Here is a 25,773-nt window from a genome sequence, read left to right as displayed (position 1 = left end):
ACAAATACCAGATTCTATTTAAATATTCAGTATACTGTTTGAGGTATCTGTTAAAGTCTTTGCATAAAACAAAGAGCAGTCTCCAATATTCAGTCTTGTCAATGATAATGTAATTTTCTTGTCATTGTGGCTCCTTAAATTATTGCTTAGAGCATATGCCACTGGCTAGCTGGATGTTATAGCTGGGTTTCTTTTGAAAGACTATTGTGTGCAAAATGCATTCTGGTGTAAAGACCTTGATACATTTGTCCCATCGTTTTTCCCTCCCAGTATGCTGGAGATAATTATATTTGATAAAGATACCCTTTTTGTACACCATTTCCAGCTGCAGTGATGTTGATGTCCGTCAAGCCAGAAACTGTCAGCAGTTTAAAAATAGTAGTTCATTATTCATTTAAACTGACTGCCTTACTTGAACCCAGCAGCCCTCTTTCTGCAACAGTTTCTGGTGAGCTGGAACCGTGCCAGATTTCCATTCCTGCTATGGCAGTGTCAGAACGGTGAGCTGGGTAGAGAGTCCTCTATGATAGGCCTATCTGTCAGCCCCCAAAAATGCAAAGTTAAATCCTAGCAGATGTTTTCCTGTGGAGATCACAGCAGCTCCTGTAATACAGGTCTGTGCAATGGGCTTAAGTTAAACATGTACAGTCTATTGATAATAGTGTAGTGAAAGGCTGCATCATGATCACAAGCGTCTATCAGTCTCCCTGTTTCATTGAATGTTTCTGGACAGATGTACTCTGTTGTTCTGAATGCTAATCCAAAAACTGATTGTATATAGGTGATAAGATTTTGAGTCAAGCTTTTTTTTTTTAGTTGCTTCTCTTTAGTTCCAAAGGGCCTTGAAGGTGTTGTGTAACAATGCCTATTTTTATAACTATGGCTTTGTTATCGTGAAATCGGTTCCGCAGTGTTTAGCGGTAAAGTAGTGGGTGAGGGGAGACTGAAACTGCAACCACCCGCACCGCACCCGACAGAGAGCCGTTATGAAAACATGAGGAAATGTCATTTTACAACCTGTTTAATGACCTTCTAGAACTTCATGAAAACGGGCAGTCCCACAGGGAATTAATAATTACTGTACATGCACTACTCATATGCTCTCTCAGATGTCAATTTGTAGTTTCAAAGTTTCAAACAGGTTCTCCCTGCCGTTCAAATGCAAATGAACATTTCCTCCAGGTTTCGGTGTGCTGCTCACAGTTTTGCATAAGGAAACCTAGATTAGAGAAAGATTTTTTTTTTTCTTCCAGACTCCACCAGCGCGCAGACTGTAAAAAAACATGCCCATCTCAACGCTCATTGGCCTTTTCGTGAGTCTCAATACTGAGAGAGGTGTGGTGAAAGCTGATCTGAGAAACAGCAAGTAAAGGCAATTTTTTCGTTGTGTAGTTTTTAAAGAATCTTCTGCAAGCTACATGTACAGGTAATAAATAAGATGTGCTTTATTAAAACCGATTAGAGATTTTGTGCGAACAGAAAAAGGAACCAGAGGAACATGTTTGTGGAGACTTCAGGTGTGTTTACGGAATTATTGGTCAGGTGTTTTTGTGTTGCTAGTCTGAACACGTAAGTGAGTGTTTCGGGGTTAAATTAATTATCTCTGGTGGTTGAACTTGTACGGTTCTCTTATTGTACATTTGTATAGGTATGTTTCTGTTACTTTTTCATATGATTAGAAGAATGCTAAAGTTTTGCATTTGTACAATTCACAGTTACACAAAGAATGATTTTTGTTATATATTAGTTAACTGACTTTTATGAATTAGCGTAACCGATACACAAAGAACGCACCAACATATTTATAAAGCAAATTAAGATTTAACTACTGACAAATTATTTCCTAGTACCGTATATTATTAATATAAAGACATCAATAAAACTGGTACATTTGAAACAAAGTGACAGCATGGGTATTGATTGGGGTCTAAAAATGTCTATTTCCAAGTGACATAATGTCAAACAATGTTGTCTTTTTAATTTAAATGATATCATATTTAGAATACTTTATAGCTAGTCGAAGTATATGGTCAGGTGTCTCTTGGGTAATTATCAAAGTGAGGAAAAAGTTGACATTTTATTACACAACTTTTATATTATAAATGATCGCCATTACTATTAAACACCATAGTGCTACATTTAGAATACTCAAATAAACTCCATTGAATGTATTACGTTTGTGTTAGTAGGCCTGTTTCTAAATATTATAAATGGCCACAGCCTCTGTGGCTATGGATACAGGTATCTGTGAATTCCGTTTTTCACAGCATTAAAAACAACATTAAAACTACAATTATAATTTAGAATTCCTAAATTCTAATGCGATGGTAAAAGAAACAGGAGCACACTGTAGTCAGACTTGTCTCCATCGTAACAAACAAACACAAAGAAGCGTGTTTTTTATATCATTGGTATGGCTCTGAAAGCATGTGTAATTAACTTCATCGATATCCCGTTTGGGGGGGGGAGGTTAAGGGTTCACTTTGTCACATGATTTGAATGGAACGGGGAAGTTTTTTGGGCAGTTAGAATGGTCTCAAACAATGTAAAGGAAGCGATTTCAATGAGCATAAAAAACATCTCAAGTATAACAACAACTGACGTTAAAATTGAACAAATTCTTATGAATTCAACAGATCATGAATCTAAAAGATGTTACCTGGGAAACAGGGATCTGGGTGTAGACCCATTTTAAAGAATGCAGAGCGTGTTAAATAATTTACACTAATGACGTTTGAATGTTTAAAGTGGGAGAAAAAAAAAAAAAAAAGCGACACTATTGTTCTGGCTAGTCTCGGAGGAAACCGTACACTGAGTTTTTGTCCTGACCCTGAAACTGTATCGCTCGCTGGCTGCAGCACAGACACTGCCTCTCTGTGCAGCAGCGGAGCCACTGTCGCTTACGTCACGACAGGAGCAGAAACACCACCGTGCCTCCGCTTTGCTTGTCTCCTCCAAGGTTGAAACCTTATGCATTGTCCTCTAAATGCAACCACCGCTGGCGCTGTTACAACCTTCGATTGTAATTTAAAATCCATCTTCAGGGCAAACTTTGGGAACCTCTCAAACCTGGCGGTGGTATTGAGATTTCACCGCTGTTTAGATCATCAAAATTAAACTATAAATACGAATTATAGAATGAGACTATGGAACAGTAAAGGAAATTAAAAAAAATAAGTTTGATTTTATATTCTGTTTAAGTAACAGAGCTTCCAATTGATGACAGTCTTGTGCTTTTCTGTTTTTCACATCAGCTTGACAGGAAGATAGTGTCAAGACACGTGATAGATTGAGTCCAGTTAGCATCTTTGCTGTTGCCTGGCGACCAGTTGTGCATCAGCAACAATTTAAATGATTGACTGTAGGGCCATAAAATGTTAACTTTAAAACTGAGTGCTGTGAGTAAATAATTGTTCTTTCTGCATTTAAGCTGATTTTTAATTTATACTGTGCTTAAAAAAGGCATTGTGTAATGGAGACATGAGGGGAACGTTACTCATATCTATGCAAATAAAATGTAAAAAGAAAGGCTTCATAGTTCACACCCTTTATAAAGAAACAACGTCTGCACAATTCAGACCTTTCTTTATGTTTGTCTACAAACAGAATTGCTTTGTTGCTAATGACTGGTGAAAAAACCCCTTTAAAACAGCGATTCAGGACATAGGCAGTGTGTCCATGTCGGGCAGATGTTACTGATTAAGCTCATGGTTAAGCATGGAATGTCTTCCCTGTCATTCTGTAAATGTATACAGTATGTGTCATTTAAAGCAGACTTTCTGTAATGCAACATGCTACGTTAGCTATGTTTAAGGGGCCAACATAAGCTACAGCACTGAGGTAGGTTTGCAAGGTGGTTTTAGTGCATTCGGACTGACATGATCGGTGTAGGTTTAGTTAATTACCTACAGTTAAGTGTAAAGTACGTTAGAATGAACATTCACAAACACTGCTGGGGTAGAAGTCGTAATGAACTGTATAATTTAATGGAAGTTGTTGAATCTGCAAAAGGCCAAATTTTGCTTCAGTGCAAAGGTTGTGTCTATTATTTTTCAACATTCAAAACTAAATGAGGACATTTTAATGTTATCACTAAACCATTTTGGTATCTTGGATGTGTTTAAGTCAACTAAAGAAACCTTAAAACGCTAGACAACAGATAGCGGGTGGGTTAGACTCACGATGACTGGATGAGATTCTGGGTTTTGTATACAGCTGGACAGTGTTGAATTTAAACTCATGTGGCAGGTTCTGGTGCAGAGAGTGATTAAAATGACATTTTGAATTTCCGCAGCACGGGGGACCTCGTGTTTGCAATTCCAGGCATGCTGCAGTGTGCAGAACAGTACTGCTTTACTTTGAGGTCCTGTGAGGCAGGACAGCCGTTTCCAAGCTCTCTCAAGTTTACAAAGTGCTACCGTGTGCAGGGTGCACCAATACCAGTACATTTGAAGTGAGTTTGAAGTATTTCTGTCTGATCAAATGCCCAGTGTGCTGTGTTCTATACAGCATTAGGACACTAGCCATCACCATTTAACACAGATTTACACAACAGAACTACACCATTTTAGTTCTGGTGTTCTCAGCTTGGCTTTAAGTGGATATTTGAAAACACATGTGTGTGTGTGTCTATATATATATATATATATATATATATATATATATATATATATATATATATATATATATATATATATATATATTTGCATGTACACAAAAGGTTTAAATAATTTAAAAATATATCTTTTATTTCAAGATGTTTCGGACAAAAGCCCTTCTTCAGCTGTGTAGAACGAAAAGTAAGCACAGTGCAGTAAATGTTTTACTAGGAGAACCTTGTGCTGTAAGTGTGGACCATTATGCAGGGTTAATGTAAAGGCTCTCAAATGCAACATTACCATTATCTTTGGGGCTAAAGCTTTAAAACCAGATTCCTATCCTGTCCACTGCCTTACACAACTGTGCCATTGTAAGCCCGCAGCTTTATCTACAGAATCTAGGGACGAGTGCCTCCAACTTGTTTAAACCAATAAAAGACTCAGCAGGCGTTGGTGCTGAGCCCTGATGCTCTGGCTTGGATGGAGACACAGCTATTTAACAGGGTCCCTAGCTGTGAGAATATGCAGTGTTTGACAGTGAAATGTTTCAATGGTGGAGTCGAACCTTATTTAAGAGATGAGATCATGCCTCAGGAATGGAAAAGTTTCCAGGGTTAACACATTTCCCATTGCCAAGGGAGGGAAGGTATGAAAGAAAATGTATATAGATCTTATTTATTAAAAAATAAAATAAAATGCACGTTCCCTATGAAAAGGGTTAAGATGTGCTTACGAGCTGATAACATTGATCTGTTATCAGCAGCACAGGCTTCACAATACCCTCTGGTGGAAAGCTGAAAGCAAACAACAGCAACAAATATTTTATTATCTCCCTGGTCAACGATTAACCTGACCAAGGAAAGAATGGTAGTTTCTGCTGAGTGCAGGGTTGGCAGCTGCATGCTTGCTAAGAGACACTGGGCTGAAGTGTCTCATTGAGGGAATATTGATGAAAGGTAACATGAAATCTGAGGACTGAGGAACCAGCTTCTGTGTAGATTACTCCCGTAAGTATACGAAGTAGGTGATATTGATTTGTAACCATGTGATGCAGCTAATGTAAAGCTTGAAACTTGAATACTGGAAAACTTGGTTAATTTTAGAGCTGTTCATTAAGAGTTTTTTCCCCATTCTTAAGGTAATGCAGATTACAATGTAATGTAATGTAAAACTCACTGGGATATAAGGCAGTATGCTTGTTTGTTGGCTTGAGACTGCTGATTACACAAACTGGTGGGTTCAGTTTAAAGCTGTGTATGTTGTGCTTAGTCACATTATTATTTTGAGTAACAGCACCACAAGGTTCATGATCATGATCCAAACAGAATGTAATTATCTCCAGTGAAAATACCTCAGCTAGACCAATGCAGTTCTCAGAGGTGTAAATGCCTGGTAACGCATACACGGTAAGTCGGTATATTGTATATAGATAGACCACTTAAGTTCTAGGCTCTCCAACACTGGTCCATGTAATGCTAGAAAACTAATGGGTGAACTTGGATCATTAAAATTACCAGTTACATTGCTGGTTTGATGTCCATTTAACAAAAACGGTCCGTCCCATTGTTGTCTCTCGTTCTTTGTAAGTAATTAAAAAAACAACAACAAAAACATAGCTGGCTTTTTTTTAATAAGAAGAGAAACAATGGAAACATACCAACTAATACAACATGTTACAGGCTTACATACCAATGTTACCAAATGTTAAACAGATGTTAAATCCATACACCACATTCCTGTGCTAATCTTTATTTACAGTAATTGACCAGGTTTAGTGTAAATAGAGTGGTTTGTTCGGTTTGAAAACCCAGGTCCTTGTACCATGGTCCACAGTGGAGCTCAACTGGAATGTTTAGAATTCAGACAAATATTTGCTTTTGGTCCCCAAACTCTGATAAGTAGCTCTCCTGTCTTGCACATACGCATGACATCATACAGTATGTACTGGTATTATTTGCTTTAGATTGGGAGCCTAATCTTTAGCATTCCTGCATAATGGTCAGCACTTTCAGCAAATAGTGCTGAGTTAGTGATCTGGGTGTGCTGCAGACTATAGACTTAAAGGTCAAGTGCTGCTTCTGATGAGCATGTGAGAAAACGTCAGAAAGCTCACAAATTCCTCTCCACTCTGCATTATGCCTATAAAGCTTTAATAAGCAGGGTCATAGATTATCACCAGGCTAAAAAAATAACAAGGGATAAGCTATACATTCTTTAAATTTACTGTGATATCCTTGCAGGGAGGAAGCATAATCTGTCCTACTTTTTCAGTGCTGTATTAAAGTATGGAACTAAGTGAATTATTAGTACCAGTGTTAACCTTATCACACCTGTTCGAGGTTTATAACGATTGGAGCAAACTTTGGTACATTTAAGAGTGTGCTGGTTGAAGTGGTTCTGCATGTTATCTCTATTGCTTAATTGCAATATTTCTCTTTCAGGTGCTACACAATGTAATTTGAAGTTGGTGTTATTTATTTTCTGAAATTGCTGCCGTTTGGAAAGATTTTATAAGCTGAAAATCGGCTACATGAAAGCAGCTTATCCTTGCTTACTATTGTAAGAATGGAATAAAGACAAATGTTAGTGGTAATAGCTGACCCACTTCAAGTCTGGCAGTGACTTGAGAACAGTATGTGTCATTTACAAGCACTGGCCTCTCTCTCTGTCAGGTGTTGCTTTGCAACTCAACGGTTGCATGGGGTGGATTTAGTTGCCAGTGCGTTACGATCCCGGTATTCAAGTAAAGCATGGGTTCGATGACGTAAAAGGAAACACTTTATTTTATCACCAGGGCAGAACATCAGCCACAGACTGAAATCTTGCCTAATGATTAAGGTTCTAAATGCCTGTTTTACGGGTTTTGACTCGTGGCACAGGGTTTCATTGGGTGTGTGTTGGCCAACCCTGCGGTTTATTAGATGTGATCAAACACACTTCATGTCTCCAGTCCTGTTAGGTGTAGTGATATGGCAAAGGATTCCTTGACTGAATGTCGTGTGAATTGCGTTCTTGGTATGTGTGCAGGGATGGGATTGTCAGTCTTATAATTATATAGGGCCATAATAAAACCGGGACTGGTTAACCACAATTATTTTTATCTTTAGAAATACTTCATATAAACATCTTGTTTTTAACTATATGTTTGAGACCGTGTGCAGCAGAATGCTTTGCTTTGCAATGGAATAATTGAACCGAGTATTAGGCAGGATTAAAAGGTAATCCAAACTTGTTAACTATGTATTAATCTAATTGCTACTTGCAGTTTATGCTATTAAATTAAAGCGCCGTGCTAAAGTACTACACAAAGCAAGTGATAACAAAAATCACCTTTTAGTACAAGCAAGTTCAATTTACGGTATCTTTTAATATAAGTAGATAACAAAGGCTAATTTTAGGAGTTTCATTAGTTACCATTAATTTTGGACTTCATCAGTAAAGGTGTACAGTATGCACCTATTATACCTATTCATGAGAGCAGCCTGCTTTATTTCAAGTGCAGGTAGTGGAGGAGGACTTTGTAAAACTTTGCTATTCTTTCGCTCAGTTGACATTGAATGACCTTTTTTATTGCCTGTGTATTCAAACCAGATTTCCATTCCCACTGCCTGTTGTTGCTTTAGACGCCTCAGGGTTACTGAGAAGGCAGTTTGTAATTAGCACTAAAACAAATGCCCTTACAGTAGATCTAGCAGCTTGAAACACCGTACATTAAAATGTATGTGATGTACAGGGCGATTAGAAACCACATCACTCATCAGTATACTAGGTAACCAGATCTTTAAGAATGCAACCAAAACATTGTGCATATTTATTTATTTATTTATTTATTTATTTATTTATTCATGTTTAGAATACATAGTTTCCACCGTAGTATGAAGATGGAATTTGATCATTTTTCTTTCCCTGGTTAGATCGTATTTGGGTATTGCTTGGAACCTCCTGCCAATGCTTCTCCTTCACTCCACATTAACAAACAGATACCTGTCCTGTTTATTGTGTTCTTTGATCTCTGTGTGCTGTTGATGAAGTTTGAAGCACACATGTTTATATTGTGTTGCTTGTACTTGTAATTGTCTGGGTATTGTTTTCCAGGACCCCCTTGTAAACAAGGCCCTGGTCTTAATGGGTACATTTCCTGGTTAAGTAAACAAATAAATCAACAAAATAAGATACATTTTCATTGGACCAATGCGCACAAGTTTTCAGAACTACAGACAGTATTTCCGTTCATGAAGTGTAGTCCCAAAAGGTTGTGAACAGAACAAACAAAGGAAACCGGGAAAAACTTAAATGGATTAAAATCACTTAACATATTAAAACGGTTTAAACAAAACTGTAGAAATCTGTGACAAAAACAGGACTAATCTTTAACAAGGGCCCTTGTTTCAGCACAACACCAACTTGAACCTTATTACAGAGTACAAGAACTAGAGAGGTTTATGGTGCATTCCTCTGGCGTATCACCAGCTGTTTTTTGGTCATAGATCTGTGGAGGAAGCACTGTATTCCAGACCATCAGTAATGCACACAAGGGGTCTTGGAGGGCACTGTATGTTTACTTGAGCTGCCCATTCAGTGCTGGTAACTTTGTACCAGATGTTCAAAGTAATATCCTGTAAAAGCTGGAAAGCTGGTATGACTCTTACTAAATAGACAGATATTTGGTCTGTGGCTAGCTCTATTAATGTTTTACTTTGTCTTGCTTTGCCAGGGTGACTGAATGCTTAATCTAGGCTGTTTTACAGTGTAGTTATATGCTAGATAAGAATTTCTAATCATTTTCTTGCATGGAGCGCAAGTTTATGTGAGTAGAAACATGTCCTGTGACTTCATTACACTCGTCTCCTACTTTTATGATTCTTCAATTGATTTCTTTCTAGCTGCATTTACCATTTTTGGAAGAAACGGACAAATACACAAGTAGCTTGTTTTGGTGCGTTTAGTTAAAGGATGAACATAATGCTAAATCTCTTATTGTTTGATCCTGATTTCACTGAGTGGAGTGCTGTGTGCCGGATGTGCAAAAAAGCCTGCCATGCTTTTAATAGATATAACTTTACTGTTACAGTGTGAATTTTTACTAGCAAGACATATTTAAAAAAGTGTGTCTAATATAATAAAATATACTAAATATGTATTACAGGGTTTTTGAAACTACCAAAAGTCTGCAGTATATACAGAGTGATTAGAAAGTAAGTTTAGCACATCAATTATATGGTGTGTCTGTGTGAACTGAATATATAATGAATTATCAATATTTTACATTTTTATCGTATGTTGGAAATAATACAGTATTTGTATATTGCACCACTGTACTGATGACGGTTTATTGTATTTTGCATGTAAAACATAATGAACAGCAGTGATCTAATTAACACCCACAACCCTTTTCAAACAAAAAAAACCATTGCAATGACAACAGTACCTTCCTGGCTGATATGCATGGCTTGTCACAGAGCTGTGTGCTGTAAGAAAGCCAAGACCTGCTTTCTACGCAGAAATGACATTCCATGTGGCTGCTTAACACACCCAGCAGCTTAGGAGCACAAAGGCATCATTTTACATGGATCGGCTCTCAGATGAACTAACATGTATCCTTCGCTTTTTTGGCACAAATGTTGCTGAGGTTTCCAGTAACAAAAAGAGCACATTTTTAAAGAATTAAAATTCCAAACAGATTGTAAGGCCAGCGGTGATAGCAGGAGTTTAGCCTTCTTGTTGTTTGTTGTGTTACAATCAAAAGAACCCTAGACAGCAGAGTGCTTAAAAAAACAAAAAAAAAGGTTTTCCATTCAGTTTGCACTGTATATTTTGTGAATAATATTATTGGCTCATTTGATTATTGTCTAAGGGTGTGCAAACCTGGGCAAAGGTCACATTGCACAGGCTATTGCAGTTTCGATCGATGATAGCAATGCCTAAATAAACAGTCAAACCGGGTGACGATGAGGATCTGTTTAAATTAGTTCCACTGCTCTCAAGTTCCCAGGCATGTGATGCCAGACTAGAGACAGATTTTCCCAGTTTACTTAATCAATGATTCAGTGAGTTGTAACCAGTGCTTTAAAACCACGATCTTAATAGCATTAGCTACATTCTCTGCATTCTCTACATGTTCCCACTATCATTAAAGATGTTTAACAGGCTTTGTTTCGATCCTTATATGGGATGACCATGTGTACCAAGGTTATGAAAGCCAACATCTCTCATACATGTGTGAGTCTCAGGTGAAAAACTCTTGTGATCCTATTTTTAGATACATTTGATCCCTTAAAATCGAATAATGTGGTTTTAAATTTCACCTGGGATAGTGGGAATAGCACGTACTGTATTCAAGGGCAGGCCAATATGATCATGTAATGGTGAATGCAGAATCTGATTTGTTTATGTTTATTTTCATTCCATTGCGAATATACTGAGAGAAAGTCCCAGGCTTGTTTTCTCCTGCTGTGAAACACATCAGGGCTGTGCGGGGGAAATGGAAAATGTTGAAACGCACTCCTGAATTCTTAATGAGCCTGGTGATAAGGCTTCTTTGAACTTGAACACCTCCAGATTGAAACAGTTGCAATCCAGCGTTTTCTAAAAGGCATCTCAGCATTGTTTTAGGACCAAGAGAAACCGAAAAGATTTGCAAAAATCATTATGAAGGCAGGGTATTACTGTAAAACTTTTGATTTGCCACATTTATTGAACTGTTGCAAGCTGAAAACAACTTCATGAGAGTTTACTGCAATTTATAGTTCATTGTCAACATGGTCGTCCGTTTCACATAAAGTGTATTACAGGGCTTGGGCCAGAACCTTAAATCAAGGCACAAGATGACTTTTGTTACAAGATGTTGTTATACAAAGTGAAAATGGATTAGCGTTTTCCCAAACAGCAGAATTTTTTTTTTTTATTTGATTGAGGCAGAACCACTGAGGATGTTAAGCTATTTCTTACTGGTATTTTTTCTTTAGACCAATCTGGAATTCAGATGGCATGTTTGCCATTACCTGAGGAAACGGCAGTGGTGTTGTTTCCATTAATGACCCAGCGACCGAAAGAGGCTCCTGTGTCTTTAACTACATCTCTTTGTAAATCTCAAGGCTGGGGCTTCAGTCCCTGCTGCTTGGCTGGTCTCCATCTATACCCTGGCCTTCAATGAATAATACTAGGTCTGTCTTTCTTTTGAAGCAGGCCAGGAATGCAAGGCTTTTTTGTTCAGACAACAGCATCAGCAGTGAAATATGCCTTCTGCAGCTTTCTTTGTACATGTGAGGGCAGACGTCACAGGCTTGCCACTGTAGTTTCCACTTGTCTCTCGCAAGGCTTGCCGGTGAGTTCTCACTCTTTGTATCGAAAAGCTTAAAAAAACAGTACTGTAAAACCAGCTTTAATATATTAGTATATCTTAATAGTGTGTCCAAGAGTGGATTCATTTTATTAACTTGTGCACAAGAAAAGTTTAAAAAACTGTAAGGACCCTGTTTGTCAAAGCTTTGTTTTTACTCCAGTGTGCACCCTGGAAATTGGTTAATATTGTAACTTTGAATGGCTCAGCAAGTATGTTTTTTTTCCCGATTAGAAACAACAGCTGTGCTTGTCTTTACATAGCCGAGTGAAGTAATTGTTTGTGCTTTATCCTTTTTAACATTTGTAGATATATGTGAATAGTTTTCTTATTAAAGATAATTGCACAGACACCACCATAAATTCTTTAGTTGTTTTGACAGTTCAAACCGTTTGAAGAAATGTGTCTCCAAGTTGTGGAAGAGTACAGGTTTTAATGCATTCAGTTTCTTGTTCATGGAAAATGACATAATGATATCTGTGCAAAGTATTCTCAAACATATTTTTTTCTTTTTTAAATTAGAAGCTTAGTCTCTTCTGAGCTGTGTCTGTCAGCAGCCAGCAGATTAACTTTCCACCTATGTTAGGGTCACCTGCTCTGTGCATTTGTCATCTTCTGCTGCAGTTTCCACTCCACTGCATACACCTCATGCAGCTTGTATCTGACAAGCAGATAGAGATTGCTTTCTCCTTGCACGTGTGTTGAAATGTGTGGCACAGTGACACGCACATCTAGGCAGAAAATGCTGGGTGATCAGGGTGATACCGTGAAGATAGAAATCTCAGCTGTTTTTTTAATCTTCCTAAAACCACCTACTCTTTCTTGCATAAACATAATTTGACATTGTTCTGTCTTACTGGGGTGGGGTGTAATAGAAACCATGCTTGTTTTCAAACACCATTATGAACGTTACTTATGATTAGTTTAAACATTTATAAGTCCAGCTACCTTGCGCTAAACTACAGCTCATTAATCACACTGTGTATATGTTTCTTCACTGATGACTGCTTATTACTCTGGAATGCATTTTTTACATATCCAGCAGTTTTTCACAGAAGTTTATTGGGGGGGTGGGGGTTGTGGGGGGGGGGGTGGGGTGCGTTTCAGCCTCAGAACTGATAAGCCCCTGCTGGAGCTTGAGCTCTACTGATCTGTCTAATCCAAAAAGATTGATTCCCCGACCAACACAGCATTCCATACATTTTTATCTATTTTAGACAACCACAGCTTGAAGGCTTATTAAAGCAGGTGATCCTGCTCTGAGATATTATTTGGAATTTGGCACTGAAATTGAATCTTGATATTCTTAATGTAGAATAAAAGGACATCCACAATGTGATTTTTTTTAAGTAACGGTTATTTTCTTCTGTCTTTGATATTATACAGGCAGAAGAAAGGAAGAGGCGTGTGTTTAAAATGTGTGATATATGCTGAAGATAAGGACAGAACATGACAGTGCTAGGAGAAGAGGGACTTCAGTTCTGCAAGAAGACACCACTGCTATCCATTCTGGAACAAACAGCAACCTCTTTCTTTCGCTGAAAACCAATCCTTCGATCATGACTTTCCATTTGGAAGCATGAACAATCTGGATCAGAACCCCCTGAACTGCCAGTCTAGTAGCAGGATTTCTCCTGCAAGGTCCACCAGCAGCATTGACCAGTTTACCCACCATCATGGCAAAGGAGATTCCGCCTACAGCTCTTTCTCAGGGGGCTCCAATGCTCCAGACTACTCCTCTCCATGTCTGCCTGAGGAAATGCACTCTCACAGCTTGCAGTATGTTGACCATAAGTACGTGAGAGCAGTCTTTAACCCTAATGTTTTAAACCCTGACCCCAAAGGCATGGATCATCTTTACAAATCGATGGAAACATTCAACATGCAATGCCATCAGGACTTTAATACCCAGTCTGCCACCAATCAGGGTTACAAGGAACCTCCACAACCACCGGCACGCATGGATAGTTTTTTAACAATCAGAAACCTGGAAAATACCAAGCTGTGTCAGGGTCCTGAGGGACAGCTGCAGCAGAGGACTCGGACAGTTTCTAGTCCTGATATTGTCTATTGTAAACCTGGCTCTGCTCGGAAGGTATCTCAGGCAAACCAGATCTTGCCTGTCAAGGACTATGTCCGCTGCGAGGGTGCAGATCAGGCCTCCTCCCAAAAGCTGGAAATGAAAAATTTCACAAATATTTTAAGCAGATCACCTCCGTCATTTATCCGGCAGGAATGTTTAAGGAATAACACTGGGAGTGCGGCCAGCAGTTCAGAAAAGCAACAGCGGAGTCCTCTCTCAGCCCAGGCGTTTGAACAGACCAGTTCGCAGTCAAGGAACTCGACGCAAGCAACCCAGAACATGGTTAATGGAAACATCCAACACAAAGGGCAATATTATTTTGTTACTGGCGTATGTAAACCTTCAGAACCCAGTCTTAAGGATAGTCTTTCTGGTGTTAATGCAAGGGAGAGTAAGGGCCGTTCAAAAGAGGATCATGGACATTTGAAAAACAAAGAGGTGTCATTTAATTTCAGGAACGATCTTCCAAATCAATCTCAACATAAACGGCAGAGCAGTTATGAGATCCCAGGTGTACATGGCCTGAAGGTTTACAATGAAAGCCAGAGCATGCAGGCTTGGAACGGAGATCAAGGCTACAGCAATGGAAGTGCGCATAGCTCATCACAAACGTCACCCCCGAGAATATCAAAGGTGCCTCGGTCTCATAGCTCAGAAGTCCCAGAGCCAAACCCGAAGGCTCAGAGTCGAGAGATTGGCTATGAATTTCGCCGGCACCACAGCAACAGCCATCATATTTTTTACTGCGGACCCGAGGAAAGTGACCCTCCCAAACAGAAGGAGCCCGTAACCAGCAAGGATGGGAGCTCTGCTCGGTGTGTGGGGTTCATTAGTAACAACGGGGACAGGGGGAAACGGCAGCCTTTGGGTGATGTAGCCAATGATAAGATCAACAAAGAAATGACTCCTATGCTTTACCATTTAACTGGGGAGAGTGGTGGTGCCTTCACGTACAAAACCAGAAATGAAAACGAGCTGGGAAATTGGAAATCGGCAAGACAGAGCAGTGGCCCCTTCTCAAAGCACAAAGAAGCATCTGTGGTCGAGCCGGCCCATCCCATTTCCAGGAGCTTCCGTCTGTCTGAAGGAGCTGAGGATGAAAACCAGGACCAGGGCGACACTCTCTGTAGCTCAGGCTCTTCTGTGGACGACTCGTACAACAAATATTACAAAGAAAAATTAAAAGATGCTCAGACCAAGGTCCTACGGGAGACCTCTTTCAAGAGGAAAGACCTTCAGCTTAGTTGGCCCCACAGGATTAAGCAAAAACCATCAGTGAGACCCTCCGTGATACACTCTAGGGCAAGCTCTCTATCCAGTGCCTCGGACATTGGAAATGACAACCCTGTGCACGCAGGACCAGAAGCCAAGGGTAAGAAGGAAGAAAAAAAGCTCCAAGATTCTCAACCCCAGCCAGCACGTATTGGAGCGAGAAAGCGACTAAAACCAGAGCAAAAGAAACTGTGCTACTCTGAACCCGAGAGGCTCAATCAGCTGGAGGATTTACACGGCCAGTCAGGGCATCGTCCTGCAGGGAATGAAGAAGAGCCGTCCCAGGAGGATTTTAACGAGCAGGGCACAGTGGCTTCCAGGAGAAAGGTGTTTGAAAAAAGAGGACGAACCCTTTCGGTATCAAGCATCTCGAAGAATGAGCTGAAGCAGATCCAGCATAATGCGCTCGTTGAGTACATGGAACGCAAAAGCGGGCAGAAACCCGCTGGTCCCCAACAAGTGCCTTCTCAAAACCCTCAGAGGCTCTCCACACCTGGGAGGCTCACAGACTGGGGGGTGACTTCCTCTACAGGGAGTGGCACCCAGAAACAGAAGAGGCCTAGACCTCTTTCTGCAGGAAGAGTGCTGGATTCTTCCTCGAGCTCCATTCGATATGCACGCTCACCAGGCTTCCAGTCCATCGAATCCCAAAACCAGCCCAATAGAAGACAATCTGCCACGCAAGCTCCTGGCAAATCAGCCTCCATGGAAAGTCTGCTTGACCAACCGGAGAGAAACGGATGGAGGGCAAGATCAAAGTCTTCGTCTTCGCCAGTTCAGGTTTGTGTGTACAACTGAAATTAATATATTTTTAATAAGAAGAATAAGCTAAGTGATAAGTGAAGGGAGGCAAGAGCTCAAAATTAGCTCTAATAATGGAATACCGATGATACCTTACTAGTAATGTAGATTACTACTGAACCAGCTGATAGCATTAAAACAATCATTAATAAATAACTAAATAGACCGGATGCATATTCTAGACTGCTAAGTAGTACTGGAAAATACTGTATTTGTGTTATATTCTTTATATCTTTACTTCTAGATTGACAAGAACACACCTGATACTTCACCTCTCCTGGACAGTACCAGCTACAGGTGAGTATGGCACACCCTGTGTGATGCAAGGTTAAAATAGAACAGCATTTGTTAGTCAAATAAGTCGACCAGCAGAGAAGTTTGCTTCAAAAACATCCACAGGGCTTTGAAGTAATAGGGTCGTTCCACTTCAAGTGGAATGGAAGAGCTGCTTATCGCATGCCCAGCTGGTCTGAAAAATGACCATTTTGACAACCTTTGTCTACAAGTCAGGGGTGACCTAAACCAGAGGTTCTCAAATGTAGACAAGTAATGTTTGGATCATTTTAAAGCTTGTTACATAGGCTTTCAAACAAACAAACAAAAAAAGTGGTTGAGCAACCCTCATTGGTCTTCTTAAGCAGGAATGATCCAATAGAAATGAATTAAAATAATAACTGGCTTTGAAAAGCCGTGAAAGCAAAAACACTTTTTTGGATTATTTACATATCCATTTGTATAAATATTTACATTGTGTCTCTCTATCCAGCCACACAAACTGGGCACAGATCTGACTGATTAAGCTTATCTAATGCATCTGTGAAATGAGTCGGGTTTATCATATACAGTAATTCATTTCAGCCACCAACAGAAGAACGGAGGAGATATTGTAAAAAAACCTGTGGACACCAGCCGGGAAGAACACCAAGTCCGAACTGTGAGTGAAAGAAGGGGAAAGTCTATGGAGGAGCTTGGCATCTCCGCAGTCTCTGGGCCCGCGGTACTGAGCAAAAGCTCTGAACAGCTTGACCAAATACAGAGCAGAGAGATGCCCAGACAACCTCGGAAGAGTTTGGGATGGGAACAGAAAAACCAAAGCAGCAGGGCAAAGGTACCGGAAACGACCAGGAAATCCGAAAGTGAAGTGCCTCCTTTTAAGAAAGACTTGATTGAACCAAGGAGCAAGGAGGAGCCGGAGCCGGTTAAAGCATCCAGTGCTTTTGAAAGACACCCAAATGCCTTGAAGACCCTCAGCTTTCAGGGTGTACCATGCAAGACCCCCTCCCCGCCCCAGGGGAGCTCTCCCTTGGGGCCCCCTGTGTCTGGATCACTCCATTCTGGTCTTTCATGCAAAGCCCCTATGGCAGACAGTGTGTTCTTCAACGATCATCCCTCACCACAGTCACTTGATTGCATGGAGCTTCCCGAGATTGAACCTGGCTTGGCGAACACAGGACCATCATCGACTGAACTCCTGCATACAAGGTCTGAGAAGGGACCCGATGAGAATGAACCAAGGGGCAGGTACAGTAACTGTGATCATGCATAGGAGTGGAGCCCACTGCCACCTGTGTTAAGAGATTATACAAAGTTCTATTGAGCGACTGTTGTGGATCTCAGTGGGGGTTGTCAGGAAAGTAAGCATTAAAATTGACATATATTAGAATTATGCAAGCCCCTATATTCCATTAAGAATGTTGGAATTTTAGCTGAAGAATCTGTGCCAGGCATGTGGTAGTAGTAGTAGTAGTAGTTAATGTTACACCAAAACTTTGGAAAGCCGTCTCTTCAAGGCATAATGGTAATATTAAAAAAATAATAATTATAAAATGACTTCCATGCTGTTTCCTTACCTTTTGTCCTGATCAGCTCAGTATTATTATTATTATTATTATTATTATTATTATTATTATTATTATTATTATTATTATTATTATTTATTTCTTAGCAGACGCCCTTATCCAGGGCGACTTACAATCGTAAGCAAATACATTTCAAGTGTTACAATACAAGTAATACAATAAGAGCAAGAAATACAGTAACTTTTGTTCAAGTGTGACAAACCACAATTCAATAATACAGCAGATAATAGTGATAGTTACATCAGGATATGATTAAATAGTGATAGTTACATCAGGATATGATTAAATACAAAATACTACAGGTTAAACACTTGGCAGATTACAGTATTCTGAAGTACAGGATTAAATGCAGTAAAATAGGGGGCAGATAAGAGCAAAATAAAGCACATTTAAATGAAGGGTGATAGTGTCCCAGGATACAAACAGAGGAGTTCTACAGGTGCTGTTTGAAGAGGTGAGTCTTAAGGAGGCGCCGGAATGTGGTCAGGGACTGGGCAGTCCTGACATCTGTAGGAAGGTCATTCCACCACTGCGGAGCAAGGGTGGAGAAGGAGCGGGCTCTGGAGGCAGGGGAGCGTAGCGGAGGTAGAGCCAGTCTTTTAGTGCAGGCGGAGCGGAGAGGTCGAGTGGGGGTATAGGGAGAGATGAGGGTCTGGAGGTAGCTGGGTGCAGTCTGGTCAAGACAGCTGTAGGCTAGTAAAAGAGTCTTGAACTGGATGTGAGCGGTGATCGGGAGCCAGTGGAGCGAGCGGTGTAGTGGAGTAGCGTGGGCGAAGCGAGGCAGAGAGAACACTAGGCGGGCAGCAGAGTTCTGGATGAGAGTACATACAGGAATGATGAAATCTCAAGTTAAAGCTCACTCCACATTCGTTTTTATTGTGCACAAGCTGAATACATAACTACCTGTTTATTTTTGGCAGATGGTACTGCTCTTCATGTAGGGTAAGAAATAGAATGTTCTTTCTTAAATGCACTTTCTTTTTCATCAGTATATCTGCTGTTGTTGTTGCTTCTCTAGGTTGAAGACAACTCATCCAGTGCAGTGCTTGGAATCAGGCAGTGTGGGGGATCCCCACCAGGACTGTTTGTATTGGGATTCCACTCAGGCATCCTCTCCTGCCAGCGACAGTGGAGTCAGGACTGAATCGAGCACATCCTCCCCTGCAAAGCATGCAGAGAGCGCAGCAACTGAGGGACGCAGCGAAGGAGCAAAGCCACCATTGAACAGTAGTACCAATGCAAAGGACTCTGCCACCCAACTGCCAGTGCCCCCGACTGGGGAGATGTCATCGGTTGTCCCCTTAACAGCCCCAGCGGGGGAACCTGTTCAGGATAACAGCATTACAAACAAAGCAAAACCAGAAAATGAGATGGAAGATAAGACAGGGCCACACAATCCCTCCCTCACCAAACCCCCCTCCAAATTGGCAGTGGAGCAGAGATGGGAGGAGCTGGCTACAGCAATAGTCGCCAAGGATCTGTCCCTGGCTGAAGTCCTGGTCCCAGAATCCAACAGGAAAACAACTTTGAAGCTGATGGAACAGCTTTTGTCAGATGACACGTTGCTGACGGAGGAATATTACAAGAGGAAGGAAGCAAGGCGGCAGTCGAAGGAAAGGTAATTCATTTATTTATTTTAAGAGTTCAAAGAAAGATTGCTACTGTCTAGCAAACAGAATCTGATTTAACTGAAGTTACCCGGATACAAGGCCGGTTTCATCATGACTTCAATGGAAAAGTGTGTTTGGTCATGTCCTTTATGCTTTTATAGTTTATCAGTACAATAAACAGATTTTATTTTGGGAGTAGCTGTGCCATACTAGATTTGTTTTGCAAGAAAGTTTCACTGTTTTTAATATGTTTATATTCTGTGTAAAGAAAAAAGAAATCCAGATCTATTTTAAGCAAGGCTTTCATTGTGGAGGAGAGTTGACAAATACAAGGAAAGTTAAAGAAGCATAAAGCTCAACACAGTCTATCTCTGCAGTAAGTTTATAACATATCATCTGCCTGCCTGTCCTCATGGAACCATACTGGATATTCTTCAAATACAGTCCAGATCTATAACAGTTATACATTTTTCTTGAAGCGATGAAAACCCTGAGAAGTCTGATTCAATCCCCCTTGACACCCCTGGGACAGAACTACTGGCCAATACAAGTGAAGAACAGAAAACAACCCAGGACGCCCAAGGAGATCCCAGTGACGTAACAGAGAAGAAAGTAAGTTAGCTCCAGCTTCAAATTGTTAACCTCAGTACTGTCCAGTAAAGTAATCCCGTTTGCCAGCAAATCACATCCTGTGTAACATCATGATTTAGAGAAGGGACTAGTTACATTGCCCTGGGTTGACTTTATTAATAGTCTTTTAGAAACACAGAGAAGCAAGAACAAACCAGGATATGGTGATTTATTGGTTGAGAAAGACAAATTGGATCATAGAGATCTCCAAAGAAAATCCAATATTATGACCAAGTGCCACCTGGTGGCTAAAAACAGTTTTGTAATACATTTATTTATTTTTTTAAATAATGAGATTTTGGTGTAGACCGCAGTGCCGCCTGGCAAGCATAAAAAATGGAAGGAGTTGCAGCAAGAACACCATTGTAGCTGCCTCTTTTTCTAATATGATATGAAGATTTACACATGTGTACAGTTGTGTGTATTGAAAATGCAATTAACAGATAATCCCTGTCAATAATTGTCCAAACCTTTAATTACACATTTATACAGTAGATGTCTAATAAATGGATCCTTAAGTGTGACCTATGGGTATGTGAAAGGGTTAAATTAACTGAACCAGAGACTTCCTGCAACTTAGTGATTGTAACTAACAATTGGAAAAGAAACGTATGTTCTCGTATACAATACATGATGACTATACCACAAATCTCTGTTTGCAAATCATTCTTGATTCCAGATGCTTGTCTGGTACTACACAACCTAATGTTGTAGCAGATCTCTTGTTTTAAAATAAAACAAAAATGGACGTTTGCTAGAACACTTGTTTCAGAACTGCAATTCTGAGACCTGCGCCACTCACAGAAATGCACAAATGGGTCCGTCTTTACAGTCACTGTTCTTCTCAGAAGGCGCTGATTGTGAATATCAAGTGGAAGCTGCAGTGCCTCGAGGAGCAGAAGGAGGAGCTCGGGGCTGATCTCCAGAGGAACAGTGTGCTGGGCGTCTCTGTGGAGACAGCGGTCAGGAACAGCTGCAGACCCATTGAGTACGAGAGGTACACGCTGTTCATCGGGGACCTGGAGAAGGTGGTCAACCTGCTGCTCTGCCTCTCCTCCCGGCTGGCCAGGGTGGAGAACGCTCTGAGCCAAGTGAACCAAGCCACAGACCCAGAGGACAAGGTGGGCTTTCGTTTCCGGTTCAATGCACATGGGCCAGTGCTCTGAATACTTGAATACGAGACACCTAGTTGTATTCATTTAGGCCATCGGAAAGATTTAGAATACATGCTCTAGGTACAGTTTACAGGAAAATTAACAAGAGATGTCAGTTTATTCAGTGACTTGCAGTGCCTTAGTTTCAACACAGGAGGACTTCTAAATTACACCTGATGACAGCATAGGAGATCACGCAGAAATGACATTTTGTTTGTGTTCACTGATAAGCGTTTTGTTAGTTTTTTTTTTAATAAAGCAAAAATACTACTACTACTACTACTACTGATAATAATAATTCTTGTGAATGGCATTAAGAAAATGCGCTGCTCTTTGTCTTAAACTGTAATTGAACATAACACATGCATCAAATATCGTACAATAATCCTTTCCCCTATGAAGTCGTCTGCATGTACTGGTTTAGAAACACATTGTAGTCCACAATTTATTTGCCCTTACCCTTTTGAAAGTACCCTACTCCAACCCTTTTAGGCAGCGTTCTTTCAAATGCGGTGCCTTTGTGGTGTCTTTGAAAATAAAATGTATAATTGGCGAAAGGAAAACTAGGACAGCATCTTCCCAGGGGATCCGTTCTCACGCAAATTTCTCCAGGCTTCTCTCACAGAGGTACATTGAAGGTTCCAAAAAACAAATGCCTGTGTTTATATATAAAGGTACAGCGTTCTATATGCATGTTCAATTTTACACTTGGTGTATAGTCACTACACTCTTTCATAGTTTTGCCATTTGTGACCTTCACCAGAAAACAGGTCTTGATGACATCTGATGATGTTTAAATTGCTTAAATGTAGTTTGATCTTTCAGCACAAACCTTCTCCCTCTTTGAAACCTGCTTACTGAACCACATTGGCATCCCTCGTGCTGTTACATACAGCAGTAGGATGTTATAACTGAGCCCAGAAAGATATATTTTTTTAAGTGAATTGTGTTTTCTTGGGTACCGCGAACATATGCTGACAAACATTTCATAATTGACAGTGAAATCCTTTAAAACAAAATCATATTGTTTGCTTGTGAACTTTTGGTATAAATCTAGAAATGATCAAATTCTAATTTTGGTATTCATCTATAAAACACGTTGTTATCCCTCTTTTGTTTCTCCTTTTTGTTTGTTAGCAATCCCTGAATGAAAGGCACAGGCTGCTGTGCAGACAGCATGAAGACGCAAAGGACTTGAAGGAAAACCTGCTTCGAAGGGAGCGCGTTGTTTCAGAGATCCTCTTGAAGCATCTGAGCCAGCAGCAGCTCCAGGACTATAAGCACTTTGTCAAAGTAAAGGCGTCCTTATTAATTGAGCAGAGAGACCTTGACGAGAGGGTTCGGGTCAGTGAAGAACAGCTTGAGAGTCTTCAGAACAGCATCCCTCCTAAATGAGCAACCTGCGTCCGCGCCGCTGCAGCGTAATATTGAGCTGTGGCAGTGGTTCACTTATTCATGCTCAACCACATATACAATAAGAAAGCTAACATTGGGTGCTTGGGTTTGGGTGTAGAAATACGAGAATTTGAGTGGTTTCGTTTTGTTGGCCCTTTCTATGTTTTTGTCTACTAGTGATCACAGATCCCGATAGCTTTGAGGGAATCGTCTGGGAAAGGTGACACAAGGGCACGCTGTTTTCAAAATACCTACAATGCAAACAAAGTGCATTACTGTTTAAACTACATTAAAATCATTTCAGTCTCGTTAGGTAGTATCTTGCACCACAGATATTCTGCACAATAATGTCTGTGGGAATTATTTATACAAAATTGGGGTTTACTACGTAACTCAAAACACATCACCACACATTAATCTTGTTAAAGTCAAGGGTGTTTTTTTTTTAATACTTGTTTCAATTCCCACCTCACAGATAAAATTAGTTATAGGAGTCTTACCTTAAAATGAGCTTGCACTGTTTGGAATAATCATGAAAATCTGCCCAGTAACACAGTTTATCCAAGTGATGCTGCAGGAAACGAAGATCGCTTTTATAAACTACGATCTGAATAATAAACTGTTAACTGTTTAATCCTGCCGTATGAAATGATGGAATCGTAATCGTTATATTCACTAATTCCAAGGCTTTTAAGCTCTGTAATCGTATGCATCAGTTTATATTCTGAATCAAAAACACAAACAACAAACTCAACATGGGGAGCATAAGAAAGCAGACATTTTTTTTATTTCATATTTTACCGTTGCTTATGTATTTTGTAAAATAAGTATGCAGTGTTGTATATACAGTATTTTATTGTTTTTTATTTAGTTTAGTTCTCTGTGAATGTGTGAATTTAAGTGAATTTGAACCACTGTGTTCTTTGAGGTGTGCATATTTTTTATTACCATCCTTGTTTATCCATGTCTGCATTGGTCTGGATGGCCTGTCAATGTAAAAGACACCTGCTTTGCCTCCGAGACCCAGGTCCAATCTTGAGACTTGCCAGAGAACTGTATTCACTGAGTGTTTATGGTTTCATCCTGGATCGGTGTGGACAACACAATATGTCCACACGGATCCAGTTGTGCCAGTTGTGGCCAACTGGCACAACTGGCAGTTGGCCAGCTGCAGTCACACTTGCCTTGTAAAGCACTTGAGATATTTCTGTGAACAAACAAAACTGTATACTATGCATTTAAGAATGTCCTTTGTTAATACAGATACATTAAACTTGATTTTCCCAGCCAGGGAGACCTGTTTGCTTTCCTCTTTTGAAGATTTGCATGCATATTTATAGGACACACAAAAAAAGATTTTGGAAACATTGTGAAAGTGTATTCATATTCGTCTTCCTAAATGCACTTCAGCTGTGTTCTAATCATTCAGCTGCTGTTTGTCTGAACCCTCGTGATGCTGGGTTTATGAATCCCTGTAACATATGGATGTAACTATGTTTTTGAACAGCGGTTACATACATTTATGTATACCTATAAATAAAGTCCTTGAGTTCAGATTGCTTAAAAGTTAAGTGTGTGTGTGTTTTTTACTAAACAAGTCATGCTTCCTTTTAAAAACATATGGTCAAGTTAAACAAGACACAAATGGAATTAGCTTTGTGGATAGATTGAATATTCCTGACTCGTTGTTTTAGATCATAAATAAATATATGCAACTGAGAATAAGTGAACCTTCCTACAGTTTGACCAGTAAAACTGCTAAGTGAGCCTGAGAAAGTGTACAATAAAATCTCTCAAATTACACTGGCCATCTGTTCAACTTCACTGTTGCAAACAAAACAAAGAAATGCTCAGGGGACTACAGACAAGCACTGAGGGCCCAATTCAATAAACTTTGTAAACAGGAAAATATTTGGGAGAAATTACAAATTAAAGAAATAAGCAGAGCACCGTGGAGATTTAAAAGAAAAATGGAAATGACGTATTAATTATATTAGACCCTTGGTCAAAATGTCCAAAATAAATGTTAAAAAAAAGCACAACAGAAAAGTCCATGAAGAGAAGAAAAACATAATAGAGCTGGAGTGTTGCAAGAAAAACCATGTTCGATCCTAACTGAGATACTGAACTAGAAAATGCAGCGACTGGGCGTTTAATCATTGGAAGAGTGTTCTAACGGAGGCCTCACATCTAGTCTCTGCTCATTAGTGCTTTCTTTGAATGCTGTCTTTGTTTTCTCGTGTGAGAGGCTATTACTTGAGACCCTCATTATAAAACGGTAATTATGGGGGAACTGTCTCGTGGACATGCAAATCCTAGAAAAGTAACAAGGGGTTCCTGGCTGTACCCAGCCTTCCCTCTGCTAAATCAGAGCCAAAGGGGACATTTTTTAGGGTTTGTTCAAAACCGTGAATGTTTTCAGAACACATAAAATACATTACCTGAACTTAGACAGACATTACTGAAACACTGCTGATGAATACTGAATATGATATTGTATGTAGTGTTCCTGTATATCACGTGGAGTTGCCAGGCTCCTTCAGGACAATACACACCAATGTATCCACATTCATTCCGCAGCTGTGGCTCTGCCCAGGCCCCTGGAGTGACGATGTTATATAAAGTGACAGGACTATTGGGGGGGAGAATGTCTCCCTATCACAATTCAGATATACCCAATATACACCTATAACCTCAAATGCTGCTAAAAACAACAGTAAAACCAGTGACAATATGATGATAAATAGCAAATAAACACCTGACTGAAGTAGGCTTCATTCACGTACACCCACGCAGGACTGGATACCATTTTGAGTTCCTGGTTTTTAAATCGGGGTTAATTGTGCACAGACGTACGGGGTTAATTGTACACAGACGTACAGGACTTGACAGGAGAGAGCCCCCAGGGTTTATTATGATGCATGCACAACAAGAACCAGCATTACACCACATTAACGTTTGCATTTGATACATAATATAATCGCTTGTTCTTGTTTCATAGACCCCTATTCCCAACAAGCAAGATAATGTAC

The 25,773-nt window shown here is 40.0% G+C and overlaps 1 protein-coding gene across 6 annotated transcripts; it reads left to right on the top strand.

The window, feature by feature from the left end:
* Positions 1 to 1,297: 1,297 nt before the first annotated feature.
* On the top strand, positions 1,298 to 24,307 carry LOC131699472 (protein Shroom1-like). 6 transcript variants are annotated; one of them, XM_058996293.1, is made up of 9 exons: positions 1,298 to 1,517; positions 11,784 to 11,922; positions 13,324 to 16,072; positions 16,338 to 16,390; positions 16,952 to 17,614; positions 18,971 to 19,570; positions 20,042 to 20,174; positions 21,041 to 21,313; positions 22,484 to 24,307. In XM_058996293.1, exons 3-9 carry the CDS (start codon positions 13,517 to 13,519, stop codon positions 22,739 to 22,741), a joined length of 4,536 nt encoding a protein of 1,511 aa, XP_058852276.1. In that variant the 5' UTR covers positions 1,298 to 1,517; positions 11,784 to 11,922; positions 13,324 to 13,516; the 3' UTR covers positions 22,742 to 24,307. The 6 variants fall into 6 exon arrangements, with proteins under 6 accessions (XP_058852276.1, XP_058852278.1, XP_058852274.1 ...); XM_058996295.1 differs by lacking the exon at positions 11,784 to 11,922 and having other exon boundaries at positions 1,298 to 1,426; positions 21,044 to 21,313; XM_058996291.1 differs by lacking the exon at positions 11,784 to 11,922 and having other exon boundaries at positions 1,298 to 1,426.
* The last annotated feature ends 1,466 nt before the right edge of the window (positions 24,308 to 25,773 follow it).

The sequence above is a fragment of the Acipenser ruthenus genome, chromosome 22 (assembly GCF_902713425.1).
Source record: "Acipenser ruthenus chromosome 22, fAciRut3.2 maternal haplotype, whole genome shotgun sequence".
Lineage (NCBI taxonomy): Eukaryota > Metazoa > Chordata > Actinopteri > Acipenseriformes > Acipenseridae > Acipenser > Acipenser ruthenus.
The sequence above is the reverse complement of the archived record's forward strand: the minus strand, read 5'-3'. Positions and strand labels throughout refer to the sequence as shown.